General features: G+C 36.3%; 1 protein-coding gene across 1 annotated transcript in view; it reads left to right on the forward strand.

Annotated features, from left to right (window-relative positions):
- The window catches only part of BCKDHB (branched chain keto acid dehydrogenase E1 subunit beta), a gene marked incomplete at both ends in the record, with an annotated part of 138,138 nt that overhangs the window by 60,697 nt on the left and 50,177 nt on the right, over positions 1-27,264 (forward strand). The window contains one exon of the mRNA XM_081997181.1: positions 26,170-26,256. Within this exon, the coding sequence (XP_081853307.1) occupies positions 26,170-26,256 (87 nt within the window). The remainder of the gene's footprint in view (positions 1-26,169; positions 26,257-27,264) is intronic.

The raw sequence follows: 27,264 nt of genomic DNA on the forward strand, positions 1-27,264 counted from the left end.
ATGCTTGCAGGCAGTCATTTTAAAGTTATGAGAATATGTATAACCATTTTAGAAACCAGCTATTCACGTCTTTTGCTCTTCTATATTTCAAGAAGGCTTTGAATGGAAGCCTTGTTGTTTGCTCCCATGCATCTTGCTGTTTCAAGGAAGTACCTCAGCACTGAGGTGTTTGTGTATATATAGTTCTGTTTTCTCCTTTTTCCCTCCCAATATAAAAATAGTTCTCAATCTTTAAATTCTGTCTAGTTTTCACATATGTATTGATAAGTGGTACTTGAGAAAGAGTCTGATTATTGAAAACCTTGATGAAATAGAGAAAAGGCATTTGTTTGTAGTTTCTGTTAACATTGACGAGTACAGTGCTGATGATAACGGTCTGTGAATTCCTCATAAAACCTTTTCCCTTCTGCCCACGTTCCATATTACAAGCTTCAAATTCAAAGGCACTTATGCAAATAAACGAGCAGTGGTGCATAGTCTATAGTTAGAAGCTATTTTATAGCTCCAGTATGTGTTTTTATTTTTTTTTCCATTGCAACTGGTGGTGATTGAATTCTAATGGATGTTGGGATGAAGTTGCACGATGGTAATCATATACGAATCATTCTTCCATAGAGATAATTATTACTTCTCTACAGTATTGCCTTTCTTTAAATGTCTGCTGCTATTTATCCTGCTATTATCACTTAGTTGAGCCAGCTACTTTTTTAAACTATTTTTGTAGGATTCAGATGATATAGATTCTTTTTATTTGTGCATTATTAACCTTTACCCCAAGAGAATGTGTTTTTAAGTATTTCTGCAGTAATTTTGTAATTTTTAAGATAATATTGAAATTCGTGATGCTAAGATTTAATCTGCTTTTTACTGGATTATTATGTAATAGCATATGCGATTATTGATAGCATAATGCATTGTATTTGGCTTATTGTGTTTTTCTTTTCACAGTAAGCTTTCTGTGAAGGCAATCTGAAATGCTTGTAATACAAACATAGACTGCATAGGCTATGTAGACTGCATAGATTTCCAAATGTAAATGTTGTTCAATTTTAAAAATTTTTTTAATAGTAAGATCTTTGTTCTTCATTAAGATATTTAATCATAAGATATTTACCAAAGGCTTTAGAGCTGTACCAGTAGGAAGACAGGCTAAACACTGACCTGATAGAGATATTGATTAGACTTAGTTTTCATTATGCTGTTACCTTTTCCAATGCTAATAATGTGGGACTGGACAAACCATTTACCTTCTCTCCTGTCTTTTTTTTTTTCTAAAGAGCCGGTACTTATGGGCTGCTTTCATTTTTGGTCTGCCACATAACAATGCTTACCAAAATTGAAAGGTTTCTTCTAAATAAACTCAATATATTCTATGGTAACTTTTTCTGTTAAGCTACTATGGAGAACTCCTAAAATCCCCCAAGTCTCTTGAAATTTTGTAGCCTGTTTGATTATTTTTCCCTGCAAATCTGGTGAGCTGAATTAATGCATGAAATCCTGAATGTTTGGTTACCCAATTGACTCATGATGATAGAAAATAAGTGTTTTCTTGTGTATTATCCTGTTATATTTTCTTGTTATGCACCTTTTGAAGTCTCTGACACACATTAAGACCTTTACCATGTTGAAACGTTTGATTTTCTGGATATATGTTATTTATTACTATTTTTATCAGATGGAGATTGAACTAATCTGAAAACTGGGCAATTTAGTTATTTGTTCTTTGTATGTAACTTGCACTGTCCTTGAAATTTATGATAATATTTCACTTAATAATATGATAGAGTACGACAGAATTTGTATGGGCTTGGTGGACATTTTACTTTCGCATGTGGATATAGGAAAACAAAAAAATTACTGTCCTCTAATGTAATGAAAAATATCCTATAATGAGAGACATGGACTTTATCTATTGCATGACTATATAGTGGTTTAACACATGGAAAAAGCAGGCCTGGAAATGTATGCCCCCCGCCCTGCCCCTTCCCCTTCCCCCAGCAAGTCAGACTAATTTTTTTTCCTAGCTCTTTATGTTTGCAAAATATGCTTTTGATATTTAAAACTGTTACTACTAGTAGTCAGAAATTGTTTTATTTGATGTGCATTTTTGAGCCTCTTAAGCTCATGTGTGTATTTCAGAACTTCCTGAAGACATTTTTAACATAAAAGCAAATAAATTAAAAAAAAAAATAATTGGACCCATCTATGGTACTACATTCCAGCAGTCTATTTTAGCAATTTTTTTCACCTTTGTGTCTGATGTAATTTCAGTTGTCATAGAACTAACCCTACAGAACCAAGAACCTGCCTGTTGTGCAGAATATCCTTTTGCAGATAATACAGGACAGAATTTTAAGGGACAGATTTCACCTTTTGCTCTTAGTCTGTTCTGTTTGCAATTTTGCTACCAGCTTAATTGCATGTAGATTTTTTTTTTTAAATTAAAAGGGAATGTAGTAGCTCTGGCTGTACTTAAAACCATCTAAAAGACCTATGAAAAATTTAGGTCCATAAAAATTTGCCAAACTTTAATTGCTCAGGCTTTCCCGTATTTGGTGTCAACCTAAAGCTGGGCTTTTTGTTTGTTCTTTGTGGGTATTTTGCTTGGGAGGGTTACCCTTGCTAAAATTATTTAACCATATCTCAAATCATGGTCTAATCTGCTTGCTGAGCTGTTTGTTATTTTGCCCATATCAATCATAATGTGTTGTAACAGAATAGCAAGACTGAATTGGTTTGCCTAGCTACGTTGGTGGGTGCTCATGGATTATGGATACCACTTGTACAAGTTCGATTTACTAGGTGGAGAATTGTTAGCTTCATGGTTGGAAAGCCTCTGATTGCATTATGCTGTTCTTTGGTGGGGTATAATGACTGTGACTGGCATTACTGGAACCTGCAATTATAATAAAATACCTGTATAGCCCTCCATTTATTTAGGGCATATGTACCTGTGCTGAAAAAAGTGAAGCTAAAGCAAGGTTGGGAGAGTATTGAAACAAAGCTGTGTAAAAAGTCAAATTAAGGATGGAGAAGAAAGAAAAAGATGTCATTGAACACCTGGAGGAAAAACTCTTGTGGAAGGAATTTAGGGATACGGAAATAATGGTTCCAAAACAGAGAATAATGTGTGTTACAGAATTGTGCTACATTTCCTCATGTAATGAAATTATAGTTGAAGGTTACACTACCACTTCATTTATGCAGACATCTATCCGTAAACGAGTTGTATAACACTGTACAGGAAATGTAGGCTTGTATTATTTAAATGGCTTAATAGCCTTTTCAGTAGCTATGGCAAGAGAACTATTGCACTAGTATTTTCATATATAGCAGCACATTTAAGAGCATATCAGTCACCTTGCTCCCCTTTTCACTTTGAATGTTTTACCTAGTGACATTCATTAAGCCCACCTAACTTTACGTAGGTGACAGTGTAGCTTTTGATAGGTGTCATTGCTGTATAACACCTGTGCTCACCTGTTATGGCTCTTACATTCAGCTTAAATTCAGTGTTTTAATAGTTCTCTGCAATGACTGAGAACGTCTTAGGACTGCTCTTCATATTCTTTTGCAAGTTTTATGATCAACTAGAGTGTTTAATTTTAGTTTTTACATTTCAGTTCCCCGGGTGGGTTACGGAGAAGTCTTATCTGAAAGGCACTATGAGTTTCTGTGATGTCGTAAACAGCAACATTTTATGTAAATTACTTTATTGTTAATTGTAACTTAAGGTGGGAAAGTCACAAGATAGTATTTTATTCTTGTATTGAAGAGTACTTGAATTTTTTTTTTAAATAACTGATCTATTTTCTTTTTCTGTGTAATGTTTTAAAGTATTCTGGGGTAAGTTTCAAGTTGCAGTTGCTTTAAATTGAAGAAAATGCATAGAGCAGCTGATTAATGATGCCATGGTACCCATGTGGCTTCTTTTTTTTGGAAGATGGTCAGCTAAGTTACCTTTAATATCAGCCCTTTACTGTCTCTGGAGATCTTTGCACCTATTCATTATTGGCACCCGAGCATATTCGGTTTTCTGTGCTGACAAAGAGCACTTTTGTCTTTGTTTTTGTCTCTTCCAAACACAGAGCAGGAGGAATTAGTGTTACAACATTTGCTACTCCTCCTGTTGCTCTCTTCTTTCAGGTATCTGTTTTCAGGGATGTGTTTTATTAATTTCTAGCCTTTGTACTTGAAGTACAGTCTAGTTAAGCTGTAAATACCGGACAAGAAGGAGCCAAATGAAGGGAAGTGTTCTAAGCTATGGCATATACCATCAATACTTTGAGATGAATGGAGGAAGTTGGGCCATAGTGGTAGGATAAGCACAATGGACCAGTGGTATCTGAGAAAAAGCAGGAGACTCAATCGGCAGTGCTAGAATGTAATCATATTCTTGATTCTGCCCATGACTTGAGTAAGAGCTACCCATCTGTATAGTTCTGGAAATGTTGTGATTTTGCTTATTGCATAATGAATCTCACTACAATGCTAAGTATGCAGGCCAATCGGGTGCTCTTTGCTTTTGGTAAATGTTAGTACAAAATATATTCCCGTATTCTCTCATTCATACTGATCTTCCTCCCCTGCTTTTCTACCCATGTGATTACCCTGCAAATGCTTTTGCCATTAATCAACATTGTAGCTTGTGAACTAGAGGTGCTGGTGTTACACAGTTGTTTTGCAAGTTTACTTAATTTGAAAAAAGGTAAGATTTTTATTTATAAATGTTAATTACAACACAGAAGTCTTTAGGAGGAATTAGTTCAGGCCATTTTCTCTTCTCTTTCAAGATAGAATATGAAAGATAACATAGAAGAAGAAAAGCAGCCAGAAATTGAATTAGTAAAGTACTATAAGGTCTCAGTCTGAAGCCATCTAAAATAGCCATGTTAAACATTAAAATATCTTTATTACTTTTTAAAATCAGGTGATGTGAGGGGAATTGTTCCTTTGGCCTAAATTTCATGAAGAGGCTGCCAGCATTATAAATGCTTACAATGGTATAATTTTAAGTTCATGCAATTAATTCCTTGTTCCATTTGAACCATATGTGAGGTATTTATCCACTTGCCTGAGCAATATTCTGTTTAAACTACAGTCACATTACTTAGTTCAGCAGTGCAGTATGTTGTAAATTGGAACTATGCTTTGGTTTATGTCTTGTAGCTCAAGGCTTGCAGTTGTTTACAGAGAATGCTAATCAAACTTCCCAGATGAGAAAAACAGTAAGAGGTAATTTATAACCATTTGGTCACAGTATAAGGCTCATGCTGTAAGTGTGCATTATGATTTCTCCATCCAGATTAAAAAAAAAAAAAAATTGCCAGTTTTATGAGGTTACTTGGTCTGCAAACTGTAAAACCACTTTTTCAGCATGTGGTCAAACATTACCACTAGCTACTAATCTATACTATATTATCATCTCTGGCATTTGTAGTGCATATACTGACATGTTACCTAGACTTTGAAGTTGACAATAGTGCTGTGTTTGGGAGATGACAAATTTCTTAAGGACAAAAGGCTTAAATGGCTTTATTGCAGAAGGGGAATCTATTTTGAATTTAAAGAGTCAGTGGCCTCTATTCTTCATTTGCTAGTAAGCTGGTTCATTATTTTAGCACTAAAGGCAAAAGTTGAACTATTTTTTCTAAGTTTTGAAAGATTTTGCTTAGAAATTTCAATTTCTTTAATAAATTTAGAAGGTATGATTCTTTTCTCTCTGCTTCTCCCTAGAGGGAAAATGGAGTTAAAGTTGAAGAGAAAAAAAGAAATTTGGATTATTAGGCACAGCAATGTGACTTAGTTTTCCATTTGTTATTGCTGAACTATTTGCAATATGATGGCAACAAATGTTGTGCTTTAAAAAGCCTGTGGAAACAATTAATTTCTAATTACCAGCTACAGTGTTTTGTTGACATTAGAGAATTCTCTTTATGCTGTCATTTTTTTTGGCTTAGAGCTTAATGATGTTTTAAATAATGGATTGACTAGAGGAAAATGTGATTTTTAGATCTTAAAGACTGTAATCAATTTGTGTTCATATATTTTTGTAGTTTTATTTTCCTGTGAAAAAAAGTAAATCTATAAAAGCAATCTGTCAACCTAGTCATGTGTAAATTGTCCCTTCTACTGGACAATCAAAATGTATATAAAGTAGTTAATTCACACCTTACTGGGTATGTATGCATCCAGATTGAAAAAGTATCATCAGGATTGATGTAGCTGTTTTGAAGTTAAACCTTAAAGATCTTGGTTGTTTTACCTAGTTACATTTGCTTGTGCTCATGAAATGTTGCAAAACGTAGAGATTTTCTTGGGGCAATTTCTTGGAGTAATTGAAAAGCTAATATATGTAACCTTTCATATTTTAGGAATGACTTAACATCACATTGGAATTTGCTTATTACAAAAGATAAATTTAGCTATATCTATTTTTTCTGTGACTTCAATAGTTGTCAAATATTTAATAAGATTGTAACATGTTTTACTTAAAGCATCATAGTGTTAAGTAGTTTTCTGACCTGTAATACACCATAATAAAATACCATTTTTTTTCAGCATTGGGAAAAGATCAAAATAAAGGTCACTGTAAAGTAGGAGTCAAGACTCATATTCCCCCTCCCTCTTGTATTCTTTATTAATTTCATCTTTATTTCATTATCACCTAAATTAATGTCAGAACCAACACGATTGAGCAAGCGGATGATTCAGCAAAGTACAGAGGAAATTGCTGTTGCAATGAAGTTTTAAGCTTTCACCATTTATGTTATTAAAATATTGTGAATCTTGTATACATCGGCAAACTTCTAAAGAAATAAAATGTTTAGTGGTAATACAAAAATTCTCATCTTTAAATAAAAGACTTTGAACAATCTAAAATTATCTGAGAGGCTCAATGCTTTTATAACTAACCATTAGAAATGCGGGAGTATAGAAGAAGAGATTGTGGTTTGCATTAGTCAAGTGCCTTACAAGTCCTTTCTGCCACATACTACTTAGGATATTTGGCAAGTTACTTAATTTCTCTGTACCATGGTCTTACCATTTATAAAATATGTATTAATCTTTCCTTTTTCCTATGTTGTCTAATGTAAATACGTTCATAGTTTTGGGATTCCACTAACTTTTAAAGATTTAGAACTTTTGTCTAATTTTCTTCAAGGCACCATAATACAAAAATCCAATTTTCTGCATTCTGCATGCTAGCTTTTTAACGTCTGCTTTACCAATTCCCCTTTGAAGGAAATAAATGCCAACAAAGGCTAAGCAACAGTTTCTCTCTAAAACGATTACATTCTACTCTAGAAAATTTTACCTCAAATGTAGAAACTGTGATAAACCTGCTCATGAAAAGCTTTCTGCCAGAAATGGAGCTCCAAAGAATATCAGAGAACACAGATTTTTGTTATTGAGCAGTAAGTTGATGAGCTTCTGTGGAAAGGAGTGTACAGTGGTTTTTTGTAAGCTAATACAAATGTTGCTCAGAGCAAGAAAACAGAGAAAACTAAACAGCCATGTTTTGTTTACCACCTACAATGCTCTGTAACTGGTCTTCCCTGTGGCCCTTCCATTACCAAACCGAGTTTTATAAAGATCCATAACACATCTACAACTCTGCTAATCATTGCTTTCCAAAAATGAATTGACATTCTGGTCAATATAGTTTTGCTTGGTTGACAAGTTTGGTTATGCTTCTTTCATTGTCATGCTCCGAGATGTATAAAGTTTCTTGATATTTCTAGAGATCCGTATTTAATGTCTTTTCTCTCTGGTCTTTGCATATATAGAGCATGTAAATGAGATCTCTACTGGCATTTCAATGATTACAGTGATGCAGAATTAATTCCTGACTTGGAATGAGTGTTATTCAATAGCATTACATTAGGAAATCAAAGCTTCAGACAAGAAGGGCTCATTTGTGCTTTGTGTGGTTCTTATGCCAACTTCATGGTTTTCTGTCTGCATCGTATCTGCTGTTGAACATAAAAACTGCCTTAGTGATTTGGGAGAAAAATCTTCATGTGACACTTAGTCTAAGACTATCACATTTCAAAATGTTTAGAGTAAACACTGTGTCTCAGATATGTTAATAATTTAATAAGCTGAAATGAGGCAACAAAGACTTTATTATTCAGCAATATCCAGAACTCTGAAATGAATGATTTACAGGCTTTGATTATTTATTCTGTCATATACGAAGATGACTGCTGTCTTTCAGTTGATAAGGATGTAAAGTGTTCAACATGTCTTTTAAGCTGTTGTTCTAAGTGAAAAATGCTAATGCCTGTGTATCATGTTGAATATAAGAAACCAAAGGGTTGGTTCTTTGAGGAGTATACACTAAATAGATATGGAATATTTATAAACTCTTAATGCTGATAATTTGTTCATGCTCCTGACTCATTTTGATTCTGTGGTGATCAGTAGGATGGAAACATATCAGTTAATGGAAGCAAGCTGTTTTTCCCAGGTTACTTTCACGATTTTTTCAGCTCACTAGGAGAGGCTATTTAAAAGTAAGATAGATTTCTTGGTCTATAGATAGACTTTCTTTTGTGTATGTTTTAAAATCACTGTAAGTAGTGATTCTTAGGCTAACACTTGTGTTAAAAGATTCAATGTAGCAATTAAATGTAGCTCTGTTGTGTGTCAAGAAATGTCTGTCTCAAATATGAGGCTTGATTTGGTGTTTGTCATTGAAGAGCCTGCCACTGACATGAATGAAAAATACATGTTGTATGACAGTTTATAGGTCACTTTGTATGTAACTGCTTTATTGTCCTGTACTAATCTGTCAAATGTCATTGACTTACTGTAGCTCTAAGTAGCACGTCACTTGTGCACAAAGACCATTAAACTTAATAGAAATGGAGAATGAGTTTGGTTGAGTATAAATAGAACTAAAAGGCACATGATTAACCTTTTTAATATCTTTGAGCATTGGGAGAAGTTCTTATTTTAGTGTAATCTAATATTTTTATTAGTTTTAGCTTGGATATGCAAGACAGATGTTGATAGAACATGCTGGAAAATTTTAATAGTGGCATTTGCCAGAAAATAGAGTAATAGATTATAAAACTCAAGTTTATCTATAAAGGAAAGATTGCTGAACCTCAGCCTCTGTTTACATGATGACTCAGTCTATATAAATTTGCAGTTTTTACTTTTCATGTTTTCTGGACCATTTGTATGTGACAAAGTCTGAAGCTGTATGAGGTAATCTTAATCATTTGATATTGAGAGGTAATGTTTTACCTTTATCTCAAGCATCGCAACTGTCATCACTCTTCTGGGGAAAAAGAAGTTAAATCCAACTTCCTGTATTGAGTGAAATGCATCAAAACATCAAACTAAAGCTATTGTAATAGAAGCAACTGAGCTTTTACTTAAATTTGTTACTCTTGTTTCATGTTTTGTGCTACTTTGGAAATTTAAATTTAAAAGTTCCAGGCAAATTACTGAGTGATAACTCTGTGTTAATGATTTAAAAATCCCAACAATGTAGTAGAAATGTTCCATGAAATGTAAGCCTGAAAAAAAAACCCCAGAGAACTCTCAGATATAGGTTCCATGGATTTTGGAATTGGCCTTACCATCTTTTCTCTTCCCATGCGATGCTATGAAGGCATAGAAATAAGTTTCCTTTTTTACTTTGTATAATAACATTATGATAAAGAATGAAAAATAATTACTGCATGAGTAATGAAGGCTGGTTTTCTATGGATTTATGTTCCATATTTCCTATCTTCCACCATTCCATATTCTTGATTTACCTACATTAGGATGCTCAGCTCCTTTCTAAATGGCTGGCTAGACAAAAAGTAGCAATAAAGACAGTTTATTGGTGCCTACTGGTGGCTGAAAGAGTTGTGGGAAAAATAGTGTTAAGTACAGCTTGTCTTTTATTGTGTTACTAAATTAGTAGGAGTACTAATCTCCTTCACCCAGAGAGACTGATTTTTTTACCAAGCTTGCAGGAACTTAATATCCTTAAGACTTGCATTTGGCTGCAAAATGGCTATCACGAGACTGACAAGTGGACAGAAAAATAAGATCGGGTTGCAGAACATTTCCTTGGCTAACAGGCTGAAAATGAATAGATACCTTGAAAATGGCTATCCATTCCTCCATAAGTTGAAGTAGGTCAGATAGTGAGAGTATGTAACTGGTAAAAAAGAATGAAGAGTGAAGGAGAAACAAGATGAGGATTGCTTAGATGGGTTTGATGAAGAGGGCACAAAAAAATAAAAGGGAGAATAGGACAAAATAGAGCACTGAAGAGAGAAGAATTGGTTGTTGCTTTAGAAAAATTAATTTCAATGAGAAGTAATACAGAACAAATGTATTTAGAAGAACATAAACAAGGGATACAGTAGTTTTTAAAACGTAGGTTTCCAAGATACTTGGCACAAAATTCTGTAAACAATCTGTATCATTCAGATATCATTCAAGGAGACTTGTTTTCATGTGATGCCAACTTCTTGGTGTGGAGTAGAACAGAATTTCCCTGTTCTTGTTTTTGGTCAAAAAAACAAACCCCTTTGCCCAGTTCTGAAACTTTATACTTGATTAGTTGTTATCAGTTGTTCTGGCTGGCATGATTAGCTTACAGATAGATGATGTTTTATTAGATTTCATGTGCTATTCTCAGCAGTCTTTCAATCTCCTTTTTCTGTTGAAAGGTTGGTGAGGTGCTTGGTCAGATCAGTTCAATATAGTAGCCTGAGGACGCTTTACATCTTGGAAGAGATTCTTGGAGCATTGTGGGTGGTTTTTTTCCTCCTGAAAGAGAAAGGTAAACAATTATGTTTGTGGTTTGAAGACTGTCAAGGGGCTTAAGCCTTAGAATGGAGCAGAAGCAGATGAAAGGGAAATCTTCGAAGCCACTGTAAAGGGATAAAGTGCAAATTGCACAGATCAGGCTAATACTAATGCCTAAACAACATCTCAGTGCTGTCCTGGTCGTGCTAGAACACCAATATGAACTGGAGTAAAAAACAGGCAAGTGGTGTGCCACAATTGATACTGCCAACATTCTTCTTGGTTCCTTTCTCCATACCTTCCAGAATCCAGGTCTTTTCTTTCTGCAGCTTGGCATTTCTCTTGCCTTGGCCTTTTCTTTTTTCTTACTGTTCTTTTCTTCATCTACATTTCTGCACTTTTCATTTTCCCAAATTCATGTTTTTCTTCTGTCTGTTCTCCCTACAAGTTCTTATATCCTTCTCACAGTCTTTTCTCTGCTCTTCATCTACAGCTTTAAAAAACATCGGTTTCATTTTAAACTTTCTATTTGGAAAATAAAAATGGTGCCCAGGTAGTAAATGACAATTGCAGGCTATCTTGTGTCAGTGTCCTGTTGTTCTGCCTACTGGCTTTCAGTCACATGCTGCACCTTCTTACTGACTGATAGCCTTTGTATTAGGAGGTATATGTGACTTACTATATATTTTGTTAGGTTTTTTATTACAGTTTTAAGGTAATTGTAAAGAGGAAATACAGTGGTTCAGATAATTTCTGTACATCATTTAATGTTGTGTCATGAGTGGATCAAAGCAGGATTTTTGCTGGAACACTAACTATTGTCTGTCCTACATGGTTATTTGAATTGGGTTAGAAGCTGCTGAGTAATTTTATGGGGGAAAATGAAATTAGTATGATGGGTTCAGTAATAAAAATTTCAGACTGTTTACTTACTTTCTTGGTGACCTGATGCTCTTTTTTCTTCCTTTTAAGAATAATTGTTTGCTTTCTTTCAAGTTTTCCAAACCTATACTTAGCTTCAATAAAATTATTCTGAGGAGGCCTGTTACGTGGCTTATATCTGGCATGACAGTGTTTTGCTTGTGCATGAATACTGCTAAAATTTGTTCCAGACAATGATTTTGTGTGTGTTTTGGGGTGTGAATATGGCGGTGAATCAGTTGGCCCATTCCTGGATCTGCCAAAATACCTGGAGAGGTTGTTTTTCTGGTGTTCTGCACGGAAAGCGTAGTACAACATTTGGACTAACAGAAGATTTACAAATTTTACTGAAATAACAATATTTTAGTAATAAAGTAATTTTACAAAATAACTGGATTGTCCATGGGAGATCTTTCAGAACTGGCCAAGATTCCATCTGTTTTTCAAGAATAAAAGAACAAATTGCATGTGGGAATCTAGCTGAGCCACTGTACATCCTCATAACATTTTATGACTCAACAGTGGAATTAACAGCTTCACTGAGTTTTCCATATGACTCTAAATGAGAGTTAAAGCACCTGGAAGACCTAGGTTGCTCAAAAGGGAAAGATGGTGGTTATGAGGAAAGGGATAAATAAAGCTAGCTAGATCCTCTTTTCAAAACCTGTGACTCTCTTAGTAAACAATATGCACATAATTTCTGAAACACAAAAGGAGGACTAACTAATCTCAGATTTAAATATTAGTTGATTAATAGACTTATAACTTCTGAGACCTAGAGTAAATATTAGTTTTGAGCATGAGTATAGAAAAACTGAAGCAGCAATTTAACTTATGAAGACTCTGTTTTGTATGTTTAGCAGTGTACTTAAAATATTACGGGAATAAAAAGCCTCAGAAAAGGACTTCTCTCCATAGAACATCAGTTGAATGTGGTGATGCCACACAAACTTGAAGGGGGTCTTATAATGTGTCCATGAAGATTTCTTGGGTGGAAAGGGTCTCTTTGGTGCAGCATTGTTCATCTGTATTTGCTGATACTTCCTGATTTTTCTTCCATAAACGGGGGATTAAAAAGTAGTTTAGCGGGGGAAGGAAGGCAAACTTGTCGTGGTGCGTTACTAAATACTGGTCAGATTGGTGAAGTTTGGAGGCTGCTGCTGAAGTTCTTGTTTTCTGAAAACCTTTACTATTAAGTTTTATGTTTTAAGCTACACACTCAGAAAGACTGTTGGAATAGATGTATTTAATTGTGGTTAAGTAGCCATATATAGTTCAAAGTATTGAGGAAATATGAGTTACCAGTAGAGAGGATTCATGAATATTTTCCTTTAGTTCAGTTGCCTTTATACTTAAAAAGACTATTTAAGGAATCTGTTCATAGTTATTACTAGAAGACAATAACTGGGGGATTTAGAGGCATTTGGTAAAAAGAAGCTTTTTCATATTCATATCACTTATTTCAGCAGTGTTATCCAGCTTGTATGTGGGGTCCTCAGAAGTAAACAGGGACTCCTTGCACCAAATGTATATTTAAAATATTAATTGTCACTGTTAAAAAGAGCTTCCAGTATCAGAGAGATGTGAAGAGGTAGAGAACAAGAATGCAATAAAATCAATACAGTGTATATGAAGTGATAAGAATGAGCCAGGTGGGTTTTATTTTCAAATTTGCTTTTGACTTCTGAATCAGTTTTCTTTCCTAAACAATTGATTCCAGTGTGTATATAGCAATTTATCTTAAGGACATCAAGAGGTCATCCTAGGGAATTCTGGAAGTAATTTTTCTTTGCCTATCTCTTATTGAAGTTGGTTAGTATGTTTCTAAATATTTTAAGGTTAAGCAGAAGTATCTATCTGCACAAAATGTCTTTTCTCCATTGTCTCTGCATCCTATGACCACTATCAGAAGCTACTGTTTTTAGCAATTAACTGCTTTGGGGTATGTAGAATGGTGTTACAGAAATGTTACAAGAGGGTTTGTAGCAGCGTTGTTTTACAAGAGTAAGTTTACTGAAAGACATTAGAAGGTTAATCACTGGTTGATAGAATGTCAGTCCTTGTAATCTAGTTTAGCACTCTTCTATTAGAAACTATATCAAGCAGCCCAAACTGTTGAGATACACCCTGCTGTGTTATAGCTCTTTTCTCTTTTCACAGCCTCAACTATTTAAATTAAAAGTTGTTTTGGAGAGGAATTCTCTGCTACTTTGTATTTTTATAGTGCCTAACACACTGGGAATCTCTCCTTAGGTCTTGGCTTTGCAAGAAGCTTATAAATCTCCCTGTTGAACATCTCAGTCATAGACTGACAATGCTGTGTAGGATGTAAAGGCTATAACTGTTCTATTATCCATTTTCTTAATTGCTTCTTAGGATGTTCTGCCTAGCCCTGTAGCCAACCCTTTTGATTTTGATTGTAATTTTGTAAATTTTCTGGGTTACTTTGCATTACTCCTGTGCTTGTTTTCATTTCTCATTATCACTGCACCACTATCTTCACACTACAGCATTATGTTGTCGGTGCTGTACAGGAAGAAGCCCCGTTAGTCTTTCAGAATCATTTTTTGGCATTTATAGTGTAAAATGATACATATTGGAATAATAAAATCTTGGTGTGTTGAGGCAGTTTGTTTTATGGTTGCGCTAACATTTCTCTGCAAGATGTTTCATATGTGCATCCCAGCTGTGGTCATATTAGTTCTTTATGAACTGTTCCTGCCATGCATACATTTTAAACTGGGGAAAAAATCCATCCTGATGTGGATTTCAAAGTGGTGAGGTTTAACCAGTGTGTTATGCACCATCAGCATAATAGCATAAACTATTCAGTCCTGTCACTGGGCACCACCGAAAAGAGCCTGGCTCTGTCTTGTTTGCACCCTCTCTTTGGGTGCATCATACATTGATGAGATCCCTTAATCCCCGTCCCTTAATCATTTTTGTGGCCCTCTGTTGGACTCTCTCCAATATGTCCATGTCTCTTGTATTGAGAAGCCCAGAAAAGGGCACATAGCACTCCAGGTGTGGAGTAGAGGGGATGCTGAGTAGAGGGGAAGGATCACCTCCCTTGACCAGCTGGCAATGGTCCTCCCAGTGCAACCCAGGATACCATTATCTGCCTTTGCTGCCATGTCACATTGTTGGCACATGGTCTATGTGGTGTCCACCAGGACGCCCATGTCCCTTTCCTGCCAAGCCACTGGTCCAGCTGCATAGTCCCCAGCATGTACTGGTGCATGGGGTTGCTTCTTCCCAGGAGCAGGACTTCGCGCTTTTCTTTTTGAACTTCATGAGGTTTCTGTCAGACCATTTCCCCAGCCTGTCCAGGTCTCTCCAAATGACAGCACAGCCCTCCAGCTTATGAGCCACTTCTTCCAGTTTTGTGTCATCTGCACCTTTGAGGGTACATTCTACCCCACCATCCAGAAGTGACCAAAGAGTTGCCTGAAAGGAAAACTGCAATAATATTTTGTAAAGAATGATTTCAAATACAGTTCTGCAAATGTGTACTGAGATCGCCAGGGTGCTTGCTACTGTGGGTCATCTCACTGACAGCACTCAGGCTGCTTACAGATGCATGTCTCCTGCTTCAGTGAGCACTTGGTTGCCTTTTTGTGATCAAATTTAGAAAAATGTTGTATATCCCATGAAAGAATTATCAGTAAATGCTTTGATGCTGTCTTTAATCACTAAAACTAGTGCTCTTCACCCAGACTGAAAGTTCCCCATAATTTCTGAACATATTAAAGAGAAGACGAGGAAAAGTAAGCATAGTCTTGCTAAGGCTAACTCATGCTCGACCAATGTGATTGCCGTCTGTGGTAAAAGCATCTGGATCTGTGGACGAAGGGTGAGCAATGGGTGACACAGCAAGGCTTTTGATACTATCTCACCGAATACTCCTGTATCCAAGTTATGATGTTATGCTCTGATCAGATGGACAGCTGGATAGGTAAAATGCTGTTTGTGTGACTGGGCCTAGAGGGTCATGGATAATGGGTAGAGTATGGTATTCTACCTGGAGGCCACTGACAAGCCAGTACTTCAGGGATCTGTAGTGCAACCTGTCCTGTTCAAACATCATTATCAATGATGTGGAGGAGGTGATGGAGTGCACCCTCATTAAGCTTAACAGACAAGACCAAACTCTGGGGAGGGCGAAACAAGTGATATGCTTGAGGGCAGGGCTGCCTTCTGGAGGAATATAGACAAGCTGGAGGAATGGGCTGATAATGACTATGAAATTCACCAAGGCCAAATGGCAGGTCTTTCACCCAGGAAGGAAGAGCTTGTGATGATAGAGACCAGGAGTGCCTGGCTAGGGAGCAACTCTGCAGGCAAAGCCCTGGTGGGCAGTGAGCTGAATATGAGCCTGCAGTGACCACAGCAGCAATGAGGGGCAACAGCATTCTGTGTCAGCAGAAGTGTGACCTGGTGATCAAAGGCAGCAATTGCCTCCCTCCACTCAATACTGAAGGCTTGAGACCCCAATAAAAGACTTAAGATATTGATAAGGTAATCACGAGGGCTGGATCCCTTGCCCTTAGGTAGATGGATGCAGTTTAAAGGGTATAAATGGTTATGTAAATAAATGGGGCAGGCAAACTGTTACATCAATGCTGATGATTTTATTTATAATCCTGCTTATTAAAAGGAGATGCTTAATCAGGTCGGTTGCTTGGAAAATGTATATACTTCCTTATAGGAGGAAGTCAGAATGAACACCTAACTGGTTGCAGGGACCTCGCTTTGAAGTTAGAGGCAGTAAAGCCTCAACTGCTTAATGCATTGCTATTTGAGGTGTAAGGACCATACTTCTTCCTGGGAACTGTTTTTATTCTGCCATAAAAGGCTGTGCAGGACAATTTACTTAAACAGGAGTAGATTGTTTAAGTGAAGCTGATAAGAGAACTGGGAATTAGTTGTTGGATACTGTTTATTTTTGGACAACTCAGATTGGTATTTATACTGAGTGACAGAACAAGTTGTGAATGATGACTCCTGAGCAAATTGTTTTTGTTGTGTTGACACACTGAATTTGAGCAGTTCATCTCAGTCTTCAGAGAGATTTTTAGTTGTTTTGGTCTTGATCTTCTGAAAGATCAATGTCATATTTACATTTCAGTTGGTAACAAAGGAAGTAAATATATAGGCATATGCATCTGCATGCAGATAGCTAGATACGCATACTAAAAGTGAGAAAGTGAAGAGAAGTCATTAAGTAACTTTTTTTTGAAAGCTTGGTTGTCTCCATAGCAGTTTATCATCAGGAACACTTTTAAATCAGTTCCCATACTTTATTCAGTGTTAGAAAAAAAGTATAAAAAAAGTCAGAATTGTACCTACTATGGTAATTTTCTCTTTACTAAAGGGTGAGAGTTCTCAGAGATCTGTCTGAAAATAGGTTTTGAGAATTACTGCAAGCCTATTAACTTGTTTCCTCACTCCAACTCATTTAGTAGAAACATAAAATTCCTGTACAGAATGTACAGGTTGATTTCTTGACCGCCAGCTCAGATGTAGCTGGAAATCATGGAGGTGATTTTATTCATAACCTTTTTGACAACAGCAATAGGGCTCACCAACTCCAGCAAGAGATGATGCATATGTGTGGGATTAAGAATGATTAATGGGAAAAAAGTTTACTGTCTTTCAGCCAGTTGAGTTCTGGGCATATATGCTCTCTGTATACCTATCTATATGTATCTAGAATTATATCAAAGGGTAAGCCTTACAAATTTACTGTGAATCTCTGCTTTATGTAGTGTATCAATGTGACTTTATTTGAAGTCTTTTAAAATCCAAATTTCTTGGGACTCAGACCCATGCTAATAATGTTGCCTTTACTGTATTGTCTAGGTTTTTTCTCCAGTGAACAGTATTTATAATACAAAATATTTCTTGCTACTTAATCTTATTCTTAAACATACTGTCAAAGGAAGGTCAAAGGTCAGAGTTATGATGGACAGCTGGCTATAAATAAAAGTATATTGGGGTTGTGGTTTCTTTCCTCCCTCCCCTTCCTCCCCATCCTGCTGTTAGCATCTCCTCATGCTTCTGCCTTTGCTGCTGTCAAAAATGCAGTCCAGCCATTTCCTATGTTCCAGATTGCTCCTTCTCATTCCTTTGAGTTGTCATCAGGATTTTAATCTAACTATATTGAGCTAATACTATGGAGTTGGTGGAAGTAATAGCCAGGCAGAAGTACAGAAAGACAGCTTTTAGGGAGAACAGTTTTAAAATGCTCATGTAAAATTAACTCTTTTTCTGGGAGCTTTACTCCTTATTAGAAACCAATGTTTGAATTCACAGTAATAACTTTCAGAGAGCTCAATGGAGAGTATGAGAGTTGTCTACAACATGCTACACCTTAGTACGTGTTTTGATAATTTATTTCATGAAGCATTAATCGTTTGGTTTCAGGTAAACAGCTCATTGGGCAGCAAATAAATTTTTAATACTTCTCTTTTCTACTTTCTTTTCTTCATTATTACGATACTTGGAGTTGTAATGCATTATACTTTTAGACTTTTGTTTGCTTTAATAGCTGGTCTTTTCCTCTGATCTGAAATTAATTGGAAAGGAGGTTAGACTAACAAGTTCTGGTCTTTAGTTTTTGTGGGTGGTTTTTTTTGTTTGTTACTGTCTTCTGCTCCAGAGAAGGCAGGTAAGGGTATAGTTGTAGTGTCAGAGGAGGGTTGTGCAGCAGGGACAGCCTCTTCGCCCTGGCGTGCTGAGGTCTCATGCTGTGTTGAACACTAGCACAGGGCTGTTCTCTGCGCTTTCACTAGTCCCTGTTTCCTGTTACTGTTGTCTCCTTCTGAGGACCATGTTTTGGTCCTCTTCATGAGAAACCAGAATCCATTCCTGTTCACCTTTGTGCTCTTTGCAATCTGGGAGCCCTCACGGATCTGCTCGTCCTCACCGCGTGCATTACTTATCGGAGGCCCTTTTGCTTTGGGGAAGCTCTTCCGGGCCACAGCCTGTCGCAGCAGCCTGGGGCCGTGCATCTGCAGTCAATAAACTCCCGGCTTGTAGGTCAGAAAGCACAAACCTCGGCTGCATCAGCTGAACAAGCAGGCAGTAATGGATTAAAAGTTTTGGTTAACTACAAGCAGGAAGACAAAGATCTGTGCTCAGCTCATGTGGATCAGTTAAAATGATTGGCAACGCTTTAGCTGTTTGTGTCGAGTTGAAAAGAAAATGCATTTTCTTTTTCATTCCCTGCTGTTAATCAGCATACTCATCTATTACAGAACTGCCCATGTTTTTTCATGTTATTGTTTGAAAAGTTTTTTTTTTTTAAAGATTTTTCTCCAATGGCCCTCCTAAGTGATGGAATAAGAATGTTCCTTTCCAAGTAGTTTTAGCTTTGATCTATGTACATTGTTGCCAGTGTTCAGTTAGGATTCTCTGCTATATTATTGCAATACTGTGGTATGTTTGTTATACTTACAGTAGCCTTATGAATCTTAACAAAATGAGTGTAAGGCTGACTGTCTCATTACCAGTAGTTGAGAAATCTTATTCATACTTTGGGCTGCTGAGCTGTGTGTGATGAAATAATGGTTTTTAATTTCATTTGTTTGTCTTTGCATCTTGATTTTACTGATAAATGAGTTTACACTCCCGAAAGTTAACTGAGTGTAGACATCATGATATAGTAGATTTGAAGGAGCGCTCTCATTTTCCTTTTCCAGGAATTTCATACTGTTGAAAACCACACCAAATTGTTATTTTACTTTCTTTTAGTTCAGATTATTTAGTATTTTTTCTTCCATGTTAAGAATTATTTTTGCTGCTGGGTGGAGCTTTAAAGAGTGCATACCATTTGTAGCTTTTACTGCTTCTGGGAGAAGGTAGTTCTTCTGTGCAGCTGATGATAGGTATAATTTGTGAACTCGAGCATGATCATTAGGCAGTTACAGGGATTTTGTATGTCCAGGACCTTAGGACACATCCTATTCCTCTTCCCTTCTATTCCTTCTCTTTGCACCTGGTTAAAAAAAAAAAAAAGGTGCTTGAGGATCTTTTTGGGTTTTCCACAGATTGCACAGCTCCAACATGGCTCTGGGATGTCTGGAAATTTGGGACATAGTAACTGCATTTGTTAAGATTGCCCGTATATCACATGCACAAACAGTTCATTGTATCTGGGGCACGCTGACCTAGTGTGTCAGGCTATGGATCGGCGCATGCTTAGTAAATGTAATCCTCAGTAATTCATCTGGCAGGTTATGTTATACATTTCTCTGTGGGAAATGCTGAATAAAAATCTGTGATTTTATTTGTATCCCTATGCTTATGATACTCAGTACTGAGAATGATGCTATGCAATTTCATTTGCTATTGAAACTTTAAAAGGAAAGTAGAACTAATGGGTTGGGGGAAGTAGCCTCCCTCAGGTTTTAGAATTTCCAGGCACGTACTCATTAAAGCTGATCTAAAAATGAAAAACAAAAAATGTTTTTCAAGACATTTGTTGAAACTTTACTAAGTTGGGGTTTTTTTAAGCTTCCATATTCTGATTGGTTTTCAATAAAGGCACATATCTATTAATGTAATTTTTATACAATTTTATAATTGTTTGCATACATGCTTAGTGCAAAATGAGATATACTACAAATACAATATCAGTACTTTTGCCAGCTACTTTAAAATTATTTTTGAAAGCTATTTTTTCAATTATGTAGGAATTTTTTATAGTCTCTAAAGAACACGATCAAAAGCATGCAAAACTTTAAATGTGAAAGTGAACATCAAAATAATTCCTTTTCGGTAAGGGATGGAAAATCTCTGTATTCTGAGAACAAGCTTTTCTTTTTAAGGAAAATAGGCAATTTGCCATTGTGACACAGTAACAGCCATTTATAATCTAATTCTGACTTTGATCATTTCTTTAAAGGCAGTTACTGTGTTAGTGAAGTTGCTGGTTACACAGGAAGTAGCACTGTTGCTACGTGTGTAGAGTAATAGTGTAAAATGCAGTTGACCGTCAAACTCATTTTGGTTTAAGTCTGCTTTCTCCTAAGTAAGGGCATAGCATGCTATTGGTAGTGTCAGCACTTAAATTTCCAGTTGCTTGGAAGTGCCAGACTTGTGTTGTTTTCTTCTGTCATCAGTGCCTGTAGGAGGAGAGAAAGCGGCCAACATGACGAATTGAGAGTTGAACAGAAAAGTGATTATAGAAACTCTTGGATAAAGAGTGTGGTCAAGGAGGTTGACAATAATTTTCTCAGCTGCTTCAGTGCAAAAATGCTGGGCTGCAGTTCAGAAAACCTCCAGAGTGCAATGTGAAAGCATTAGTCTTGCAAAGGCCTTGGGTTTGTTTTTTTTACATTTCATTATCAGGGTGATCATGCTGCTAGCCTTTTGCTCTGATGCAATGTCAGTTGTCATCCTTGTGGATGGCACCGATGTAAAACAGTCCTGACAATGAAATTGAGGTGAAAAATTATAGTCAATATTGGCTTCTGGTTTTGTTTTAGGGTTAATTTAGTAGTTGAAAGCCCTAGAGTCTTTTCTGTAATGACTGGATAAAGCACAAGTGACAGTGATGTGCTACGACTTGGGTCTCCGCTGCCCTCCGGAGGGAGGGGGCACTGCTGAAGCTTTCTGTGAGCAAATCCTGATCTGCCTCTGATCTCTGAATCTGTCTCTGGGGTGGTGTTCGCTGCTTTGTGCTACCTTTACCCTGCTGCAGGATAAATCGGATTACCTCCTTCAACTGGCTTACCCCGTGGCCCCTTCAGTGCTAGAGGAAAAGCCAGGGATAGGCTGGGAGCAGGAGGCTTCTGACTTTCCTCTATGGTCTGTTACTACATATAGCAAAAAAAAATTACTGTTTTCATTTAATTTGGGATAGGAGATATCTACAGAATCTCTTAGGGCCCTTAGAAGTCTCTCTGGTCCTGAAGATCAGCAAACAACAACTTCTGGTTGTGGATGTAAAAAATGACCATTTTTATCAGTGCCAATCTCCATATTTTTTTGAAGATGCATTTTTAAAAGTACTCTACATGAGCTGCAGAATGTACATGCGTTTCAAAATTCTAATCTCTTACTGAGGTAAGAAGAAATGTAAAGACTGAGGTTTTGGAAGATAGGGTGGGGATGTTGGGGAAATGGAGGAGAATCAAGCCCTTACAGAAATGCAACACATCTCTGGTTGAGGGGACAAAACACATCATTCCATGCAAGGCCATTCTTTTCTCTAGTTAATTGAAATGAAAAGAAACCACTCCAACTATCCACTTTTTAAAAAGACGATAAAATCGCAGGATTTCCTGCTGGCCAATTTGTTACACTGTGCTGATTTAACCACTGTCTTCTCCAGTTTTATGCCAGTGGTATTTCCCATGAAGTTTGAAGGATGAGGACTCCATGGCTGGATGTTACCGTGCTGCATTTGCTTGGACTGTAAATGCTCTTCTGAACATTGGGCTTTGATTATCCCGGAGGTTGAATGCTTGCCTTATTTGATTTGACAGGGACTAATGCTTTATAGTATATTTTAAAATTGAAGTTAATGTTTTATAGAAGACCTGATACCTGAAAATAATTAATGTCCACTGTGCCCTATAGATTGTAGTGCAGTTACTTTTGAAACTATCCCTTTTAACTGATTAACCATTTTACTTCCAGGAAATAAGATTAAATTTCCATATGAAGATACAGAAATTAAATAAGTTAGCCATTCTAGAACACTACCAATGTAGGAAAAGTTTGGGCTTTCTCATCATGGGCTGTGACTTTCTTCTAAGATATATGGTCTGAAACATTTTTACATGGTAATACATATTTTAAAAATTAGTTTAAGAAAATCACATTGGTTGCTATTGGCTGCTGTTACTACTGTATAGTACTGTCATCTGTAAGATAGAGAAAACAATGTAATAATTAAAATGAAGAGGACATACAGAGACCCGATATGTTTGATGAACCAAAGTATCTTTCTATCAGTAATTTACTAATCTGATGCCTTATTGAATAGTTTTTCCACCAAAAAGACCCCAAACAACCTTCCTGCCCCCAACTGTGTCCCAAATCAGTTAGAAGGAATAATCTATAAAACTATAGAAATATTAGCAAGGACAAGCAGGTAGGGAAAAATAACTTAGAAATACACTATCAACAATTCATAATTAGGTGCTTCCAAAACAAGTTAACATAGTTGAGAAGTAAGGCATTAGCGCTGCATTGACTTTAACTGTATGTCATCTAAAGGCAGTGCTAGTGAATGGAAGCAGTAAAGTCACTGAGGTTAAACATTTAAAACTTGCTGATGTTAGAGGTGACAAATAGCTGGAGAAATAGATAAAATAGACACTCAGTCACTGATAAAGAGAAGATAGGTTCATTAACTGAGCTGGATTCAGGCACACAATATATTTTTCAGCCTACCCAAATACAATTTTGTATCTTGAAATCATAAATGAACACTATATTTCCATCTTTATTCCAGGAAGCAGTTATACTTTAATAACAAAACCCTCTTTCCCAAGAACAGGGAATCGCAGTCATCAGTTGAAACTGGACTCATGCTGTTATACTTTGGCCAAAAGGCCTCATACATCCAAGAGTTGCAGTATTAAGGTTATATTATCGCCGTATTTGGCGTTGTTCTGAAAAAGGCTGGAATGCTAGTTCCAGATGGGTGTACTTCAAGAAGGACATTGAAAACTGGAGATGATTCAGGGTAGGGTTGTAAGAATGATGAAGGAATTGGAAGTGTGCTGTATGGTGAAAGATTTAGAGCTCAGTCTGCTTAGTTTAGCAAAAGTGTGGTTAAGAGATCATTTGATCACAGTCTTAATGTATTCATGTGGGGAGCAGAAATGTGATAATAGATAGCTTCTCCATCTAGCAAACAGAAGTAAAATAAGAACCAACAGCTTGAAGTTGAAGTCAGCCAAATTAGTTTGGAAATAAGTTGCAAAATTTGAACAGGGAAGGCAGTTAAACACTGGAACAACTTACCAATAGCTGTGATGCATTTGCAAACACTGGAAATACCATAATTAAGATTGCGTGTCTTTCTGAAAGACTCACTGTAGCTTAGGAACAAGTGTTAAATGTGAAGTAGAAATTGATGCAGGGGAGCCTGTAATATTCAGGAATCGCAATACTCACATCCTTCTATAAAGTCCAGGACTTTATTTGCGGTGCAGCATAGTGGTTAATTTCTGCTCATTTTGCTTCTGTTTTAACCATTGGGAGACTTTTTAAGGTATTTCTACATGGCACAGTGTGGTGCAGGTATCCACACTGACCCTCAACAAGCTAGGATGGGTACTAAAAGCACCAAAGCTATGCTAGCATCGTTTCCCACCAGGAGTGATGTAAAGTGTTTTTTAGCAGGGCTGAGATGCTTGTATGCAATGCTTGGTGAGCACAGCTGCTTGCTCACTCTTAACAAGCTCCTACAGGCAAGGAATCCTTGAAGTCCCTGGGAATCATACATAAAAATAAAAGATTTCTTATGTAAGAGAAGCAGATTTCCAAAATGACATATCCCCTCCTTTTACTTTATTATTTACATGGGTTCAATTTGAGAACAGATAAATTCATGCAAGAAAAGTTATCAGTTACTTGGAGCAAGAAACCATATTGGACTCAACAGTTGGTGGCTGGGAGATAGTGAAAGAACACATTAAAGGCACTATTCTTACTCTTTCCTAAACATCAAATTGTCTCCATTGTGGAGACAAGATACTGGACTGCTGGATTACTGGTCTGATCCCGTGTGGATTTTTTTATGTGTTCTAACAGCGTCTGTGTTGTACTATTAAATTCTGAGGAACCAGATCTGCAACTTTAATGAAAGCTTGTAATGTTTCAAAGTGTGAACCTCTCAGAACAAATATATGCAAAAGAATCTTTGTTTAAAATAAGAGGATTATCAAAAAAACTTTAAAAATTGATGAATTATATCAGTTTTACCATAGCAACTTAAAACTGATTGTATCGGTTTTATCATATCAACTTAAAAGTGGAGTGTACATTTTGTTTGTTGAACTGTTGTTTTGATATATTAGACAGATTTATAGTGCGGTTAATGCCTCTGCTCTTTAGATATGAGTTTCCAGTGCTGGCAAAAGAAATTCAAGAAATCAGCCTACGTAACTGTGGATTACTTTCCAACTGTTGAAATGCCTTTTCCTGTCTTGTTTAGCTCTGAGTGTTGTCAAACCACTTCATAGTACAGTATATGGATCATCTTGTTTATACGCCTGTGACTTGCCAGTACATCTGTGGATGAGCAGCTTAGAGCCATTGATTGAGTCATTGCTAGAAAAGCAAAAGAATTAGAAAAGTACTTGAATCAGAAGGAAAGCTCTACAATTAAGGCATTGCCGTTATGTATTCTATTATGTAGACAACACGGAGCTGCCTGACTGGAGAATGTGCTGGTGTTGACGTTAAAATGAAGATCACAGCATTAAGAAAGTTTGACCTGATACCTAGCACTGTCTTGGGCTTTTCCACTTGATGACTAATGGTACATGACATACTTATCTTAAAAATCAGACTGTAACTGTTTTTGAAAGACTAACATACACCTTATTCTGATTTTTTCTTTCCGATGTGCATCTTTAGAAGTTCATGAAATTTTTTAATGCACCTTGTGAAATTATAATATGTTTATTACGAAAAGTGAGACTTTGCTGCCATATTTCTGACCAAAGTTATATGATATTGTTCGATTCTAGGCAATTTAGCATGTAGTTGCAATAAACTTCAAGATATCTGGGTGTGCTGAAGCTTTATACTCCCATCAGATAAAAAATATTTTTCTTTCATAGTTATGTTTCACAATGAATCCAGTTTGGTTTTTGATTAAAAGTGCTTAGATCAGCTTCTGTATATATTGTACTATGTAATTATTTATAGAGTGGATCACATAAAACTGCACAAACATTTAGATTTAAAATTAGAAAAATGTTGCTTGTAATTGCCATGTAAAACTTAAATAAGCAGCATTAATCCACATGATTGTTTTCTTGCTAAAATTTTAATTTAACAGTTTTACTTTCTGAATAGCTAGCATTCCTGACTTTACCTAGGATCTGGTTGGGCAGAGGTATGTATCAGTGAAGGATTTCTTTACATGTGTGTGTTTGAGTATTTTCAGGATCCAAGTTTTTACTGATTTCTTGTTAAATCCTTATTCTCCTTCAGAAATGTTACAGTTTGTATTGATAAGGTAAATTCATATTCTGTAGAATCAATTTTTATTCTTGATATTTGCTTAAAATGGAGTAGAAGTTGTAAACACTTTTATAGTAAATATAAAAACATCCTATTAATTACTCCACTGAGACTTTTAGGATGATTCCTCTTTCAGTGAAAATGCAAAAGGGGAAAAGTAGCTACATTCTAACACTGCTAATAATGTCATACGTTTCACATATTCCATAAGTAAGAAATCACAAGAGCTGTAATTTGATTACATTTTTGGGGTTTGTTTTTCCTTTGTAGTCGGTGGTGAAGACTGGGCGATTGCTGATTAGCCATGAGGCTCCCTTGACAGGAGGATTTGCATCTGAAATCAGTTCCACAGTTCAGGTACAGAGGTTATTTGTATTTGTAAGTGTTCTGCATGGCTGAATATGTTTACCTAGAGAAAGAATATTTATTACTACATTAAAAGCTGAGTTTTTAATATTTTAAAAACTTTTTTTACATTTTTATTAAATTTCAGTTTTTAGATGCCTGTGTTACTTTACCTGAACATCTGAGAAACCGCGTACCTACCAGGCACCATGCATAGCATCTGCTAAGATAGCAAATTTAACTTTCACTGAAAAGCAGGGAGGATGTGCTGTCAGGTGCAAAGGAAAAATCTTTATGTATAGTCTATTTTTCATGCACTTTTTTTACCTTTCTCATGTTTTTATCCACAAAACTTCTTAAAAATACGTTCTAGGAATGTTGAACTCAGACGCAAGAAAAAGTACCCAGGTCCAGTACCATATCATGTGGTGTTAGACATAGTGTTCAGAGACCACATTAGGAAAGCACTCGGCGAAAGTGGTTCATGTATAGTTGTGGTGATACTCATACATGTCTGCACAGAACAGCTTTGGAAGATTGAGGTGTACAACAGTACCAGTTGTCTGGAGCGTTAGGCTTTAACTTTTTTGGAAGTCCTTTTGAGATTTCTGACACATTTTTATATGTGTACTTGCATACAGATTTTCCCCTTCACTCAATTTCTTTCCTATGCACATCAGTGATACTGGTTTATAGAAACATCTAAATTGTGTCTGTCACTGTCTGATTACTATTTTCTGATTATTCTATTCTCAGAGTAGTTAAATTATAGAACTAGAGAGAAATGGGATTCTAAAACTCACAAAATATAAGCCATACAGGCAGTAGTGAAAGCTTGTGAATTAGCCTTCTTGTAGGAAAGAATAGAGTTAATTGTTATGTCATTAAAATAGGTTTAGTAAAGTCATAAGGTACTGTCAGCCATGAGGGTTGAAAGTGATTTTTCTTAAATTCTTACAAAAATGTGAAATCAAGCAAAAGAACCTGTCTTTTAGTGTCTTGTGGTATTATCGACACTTG

This window comes from Phaethon aethereus, assembly GCF_964289735.1.
Source record: "Phaethon aethereus genome assembly, chromosome: 3".
NCBI lineage: Eukaryota > Metazoa > Chordata > Aves > Phaethontiformes > Phaethontidae > Phaethon > Phaethon aethereus.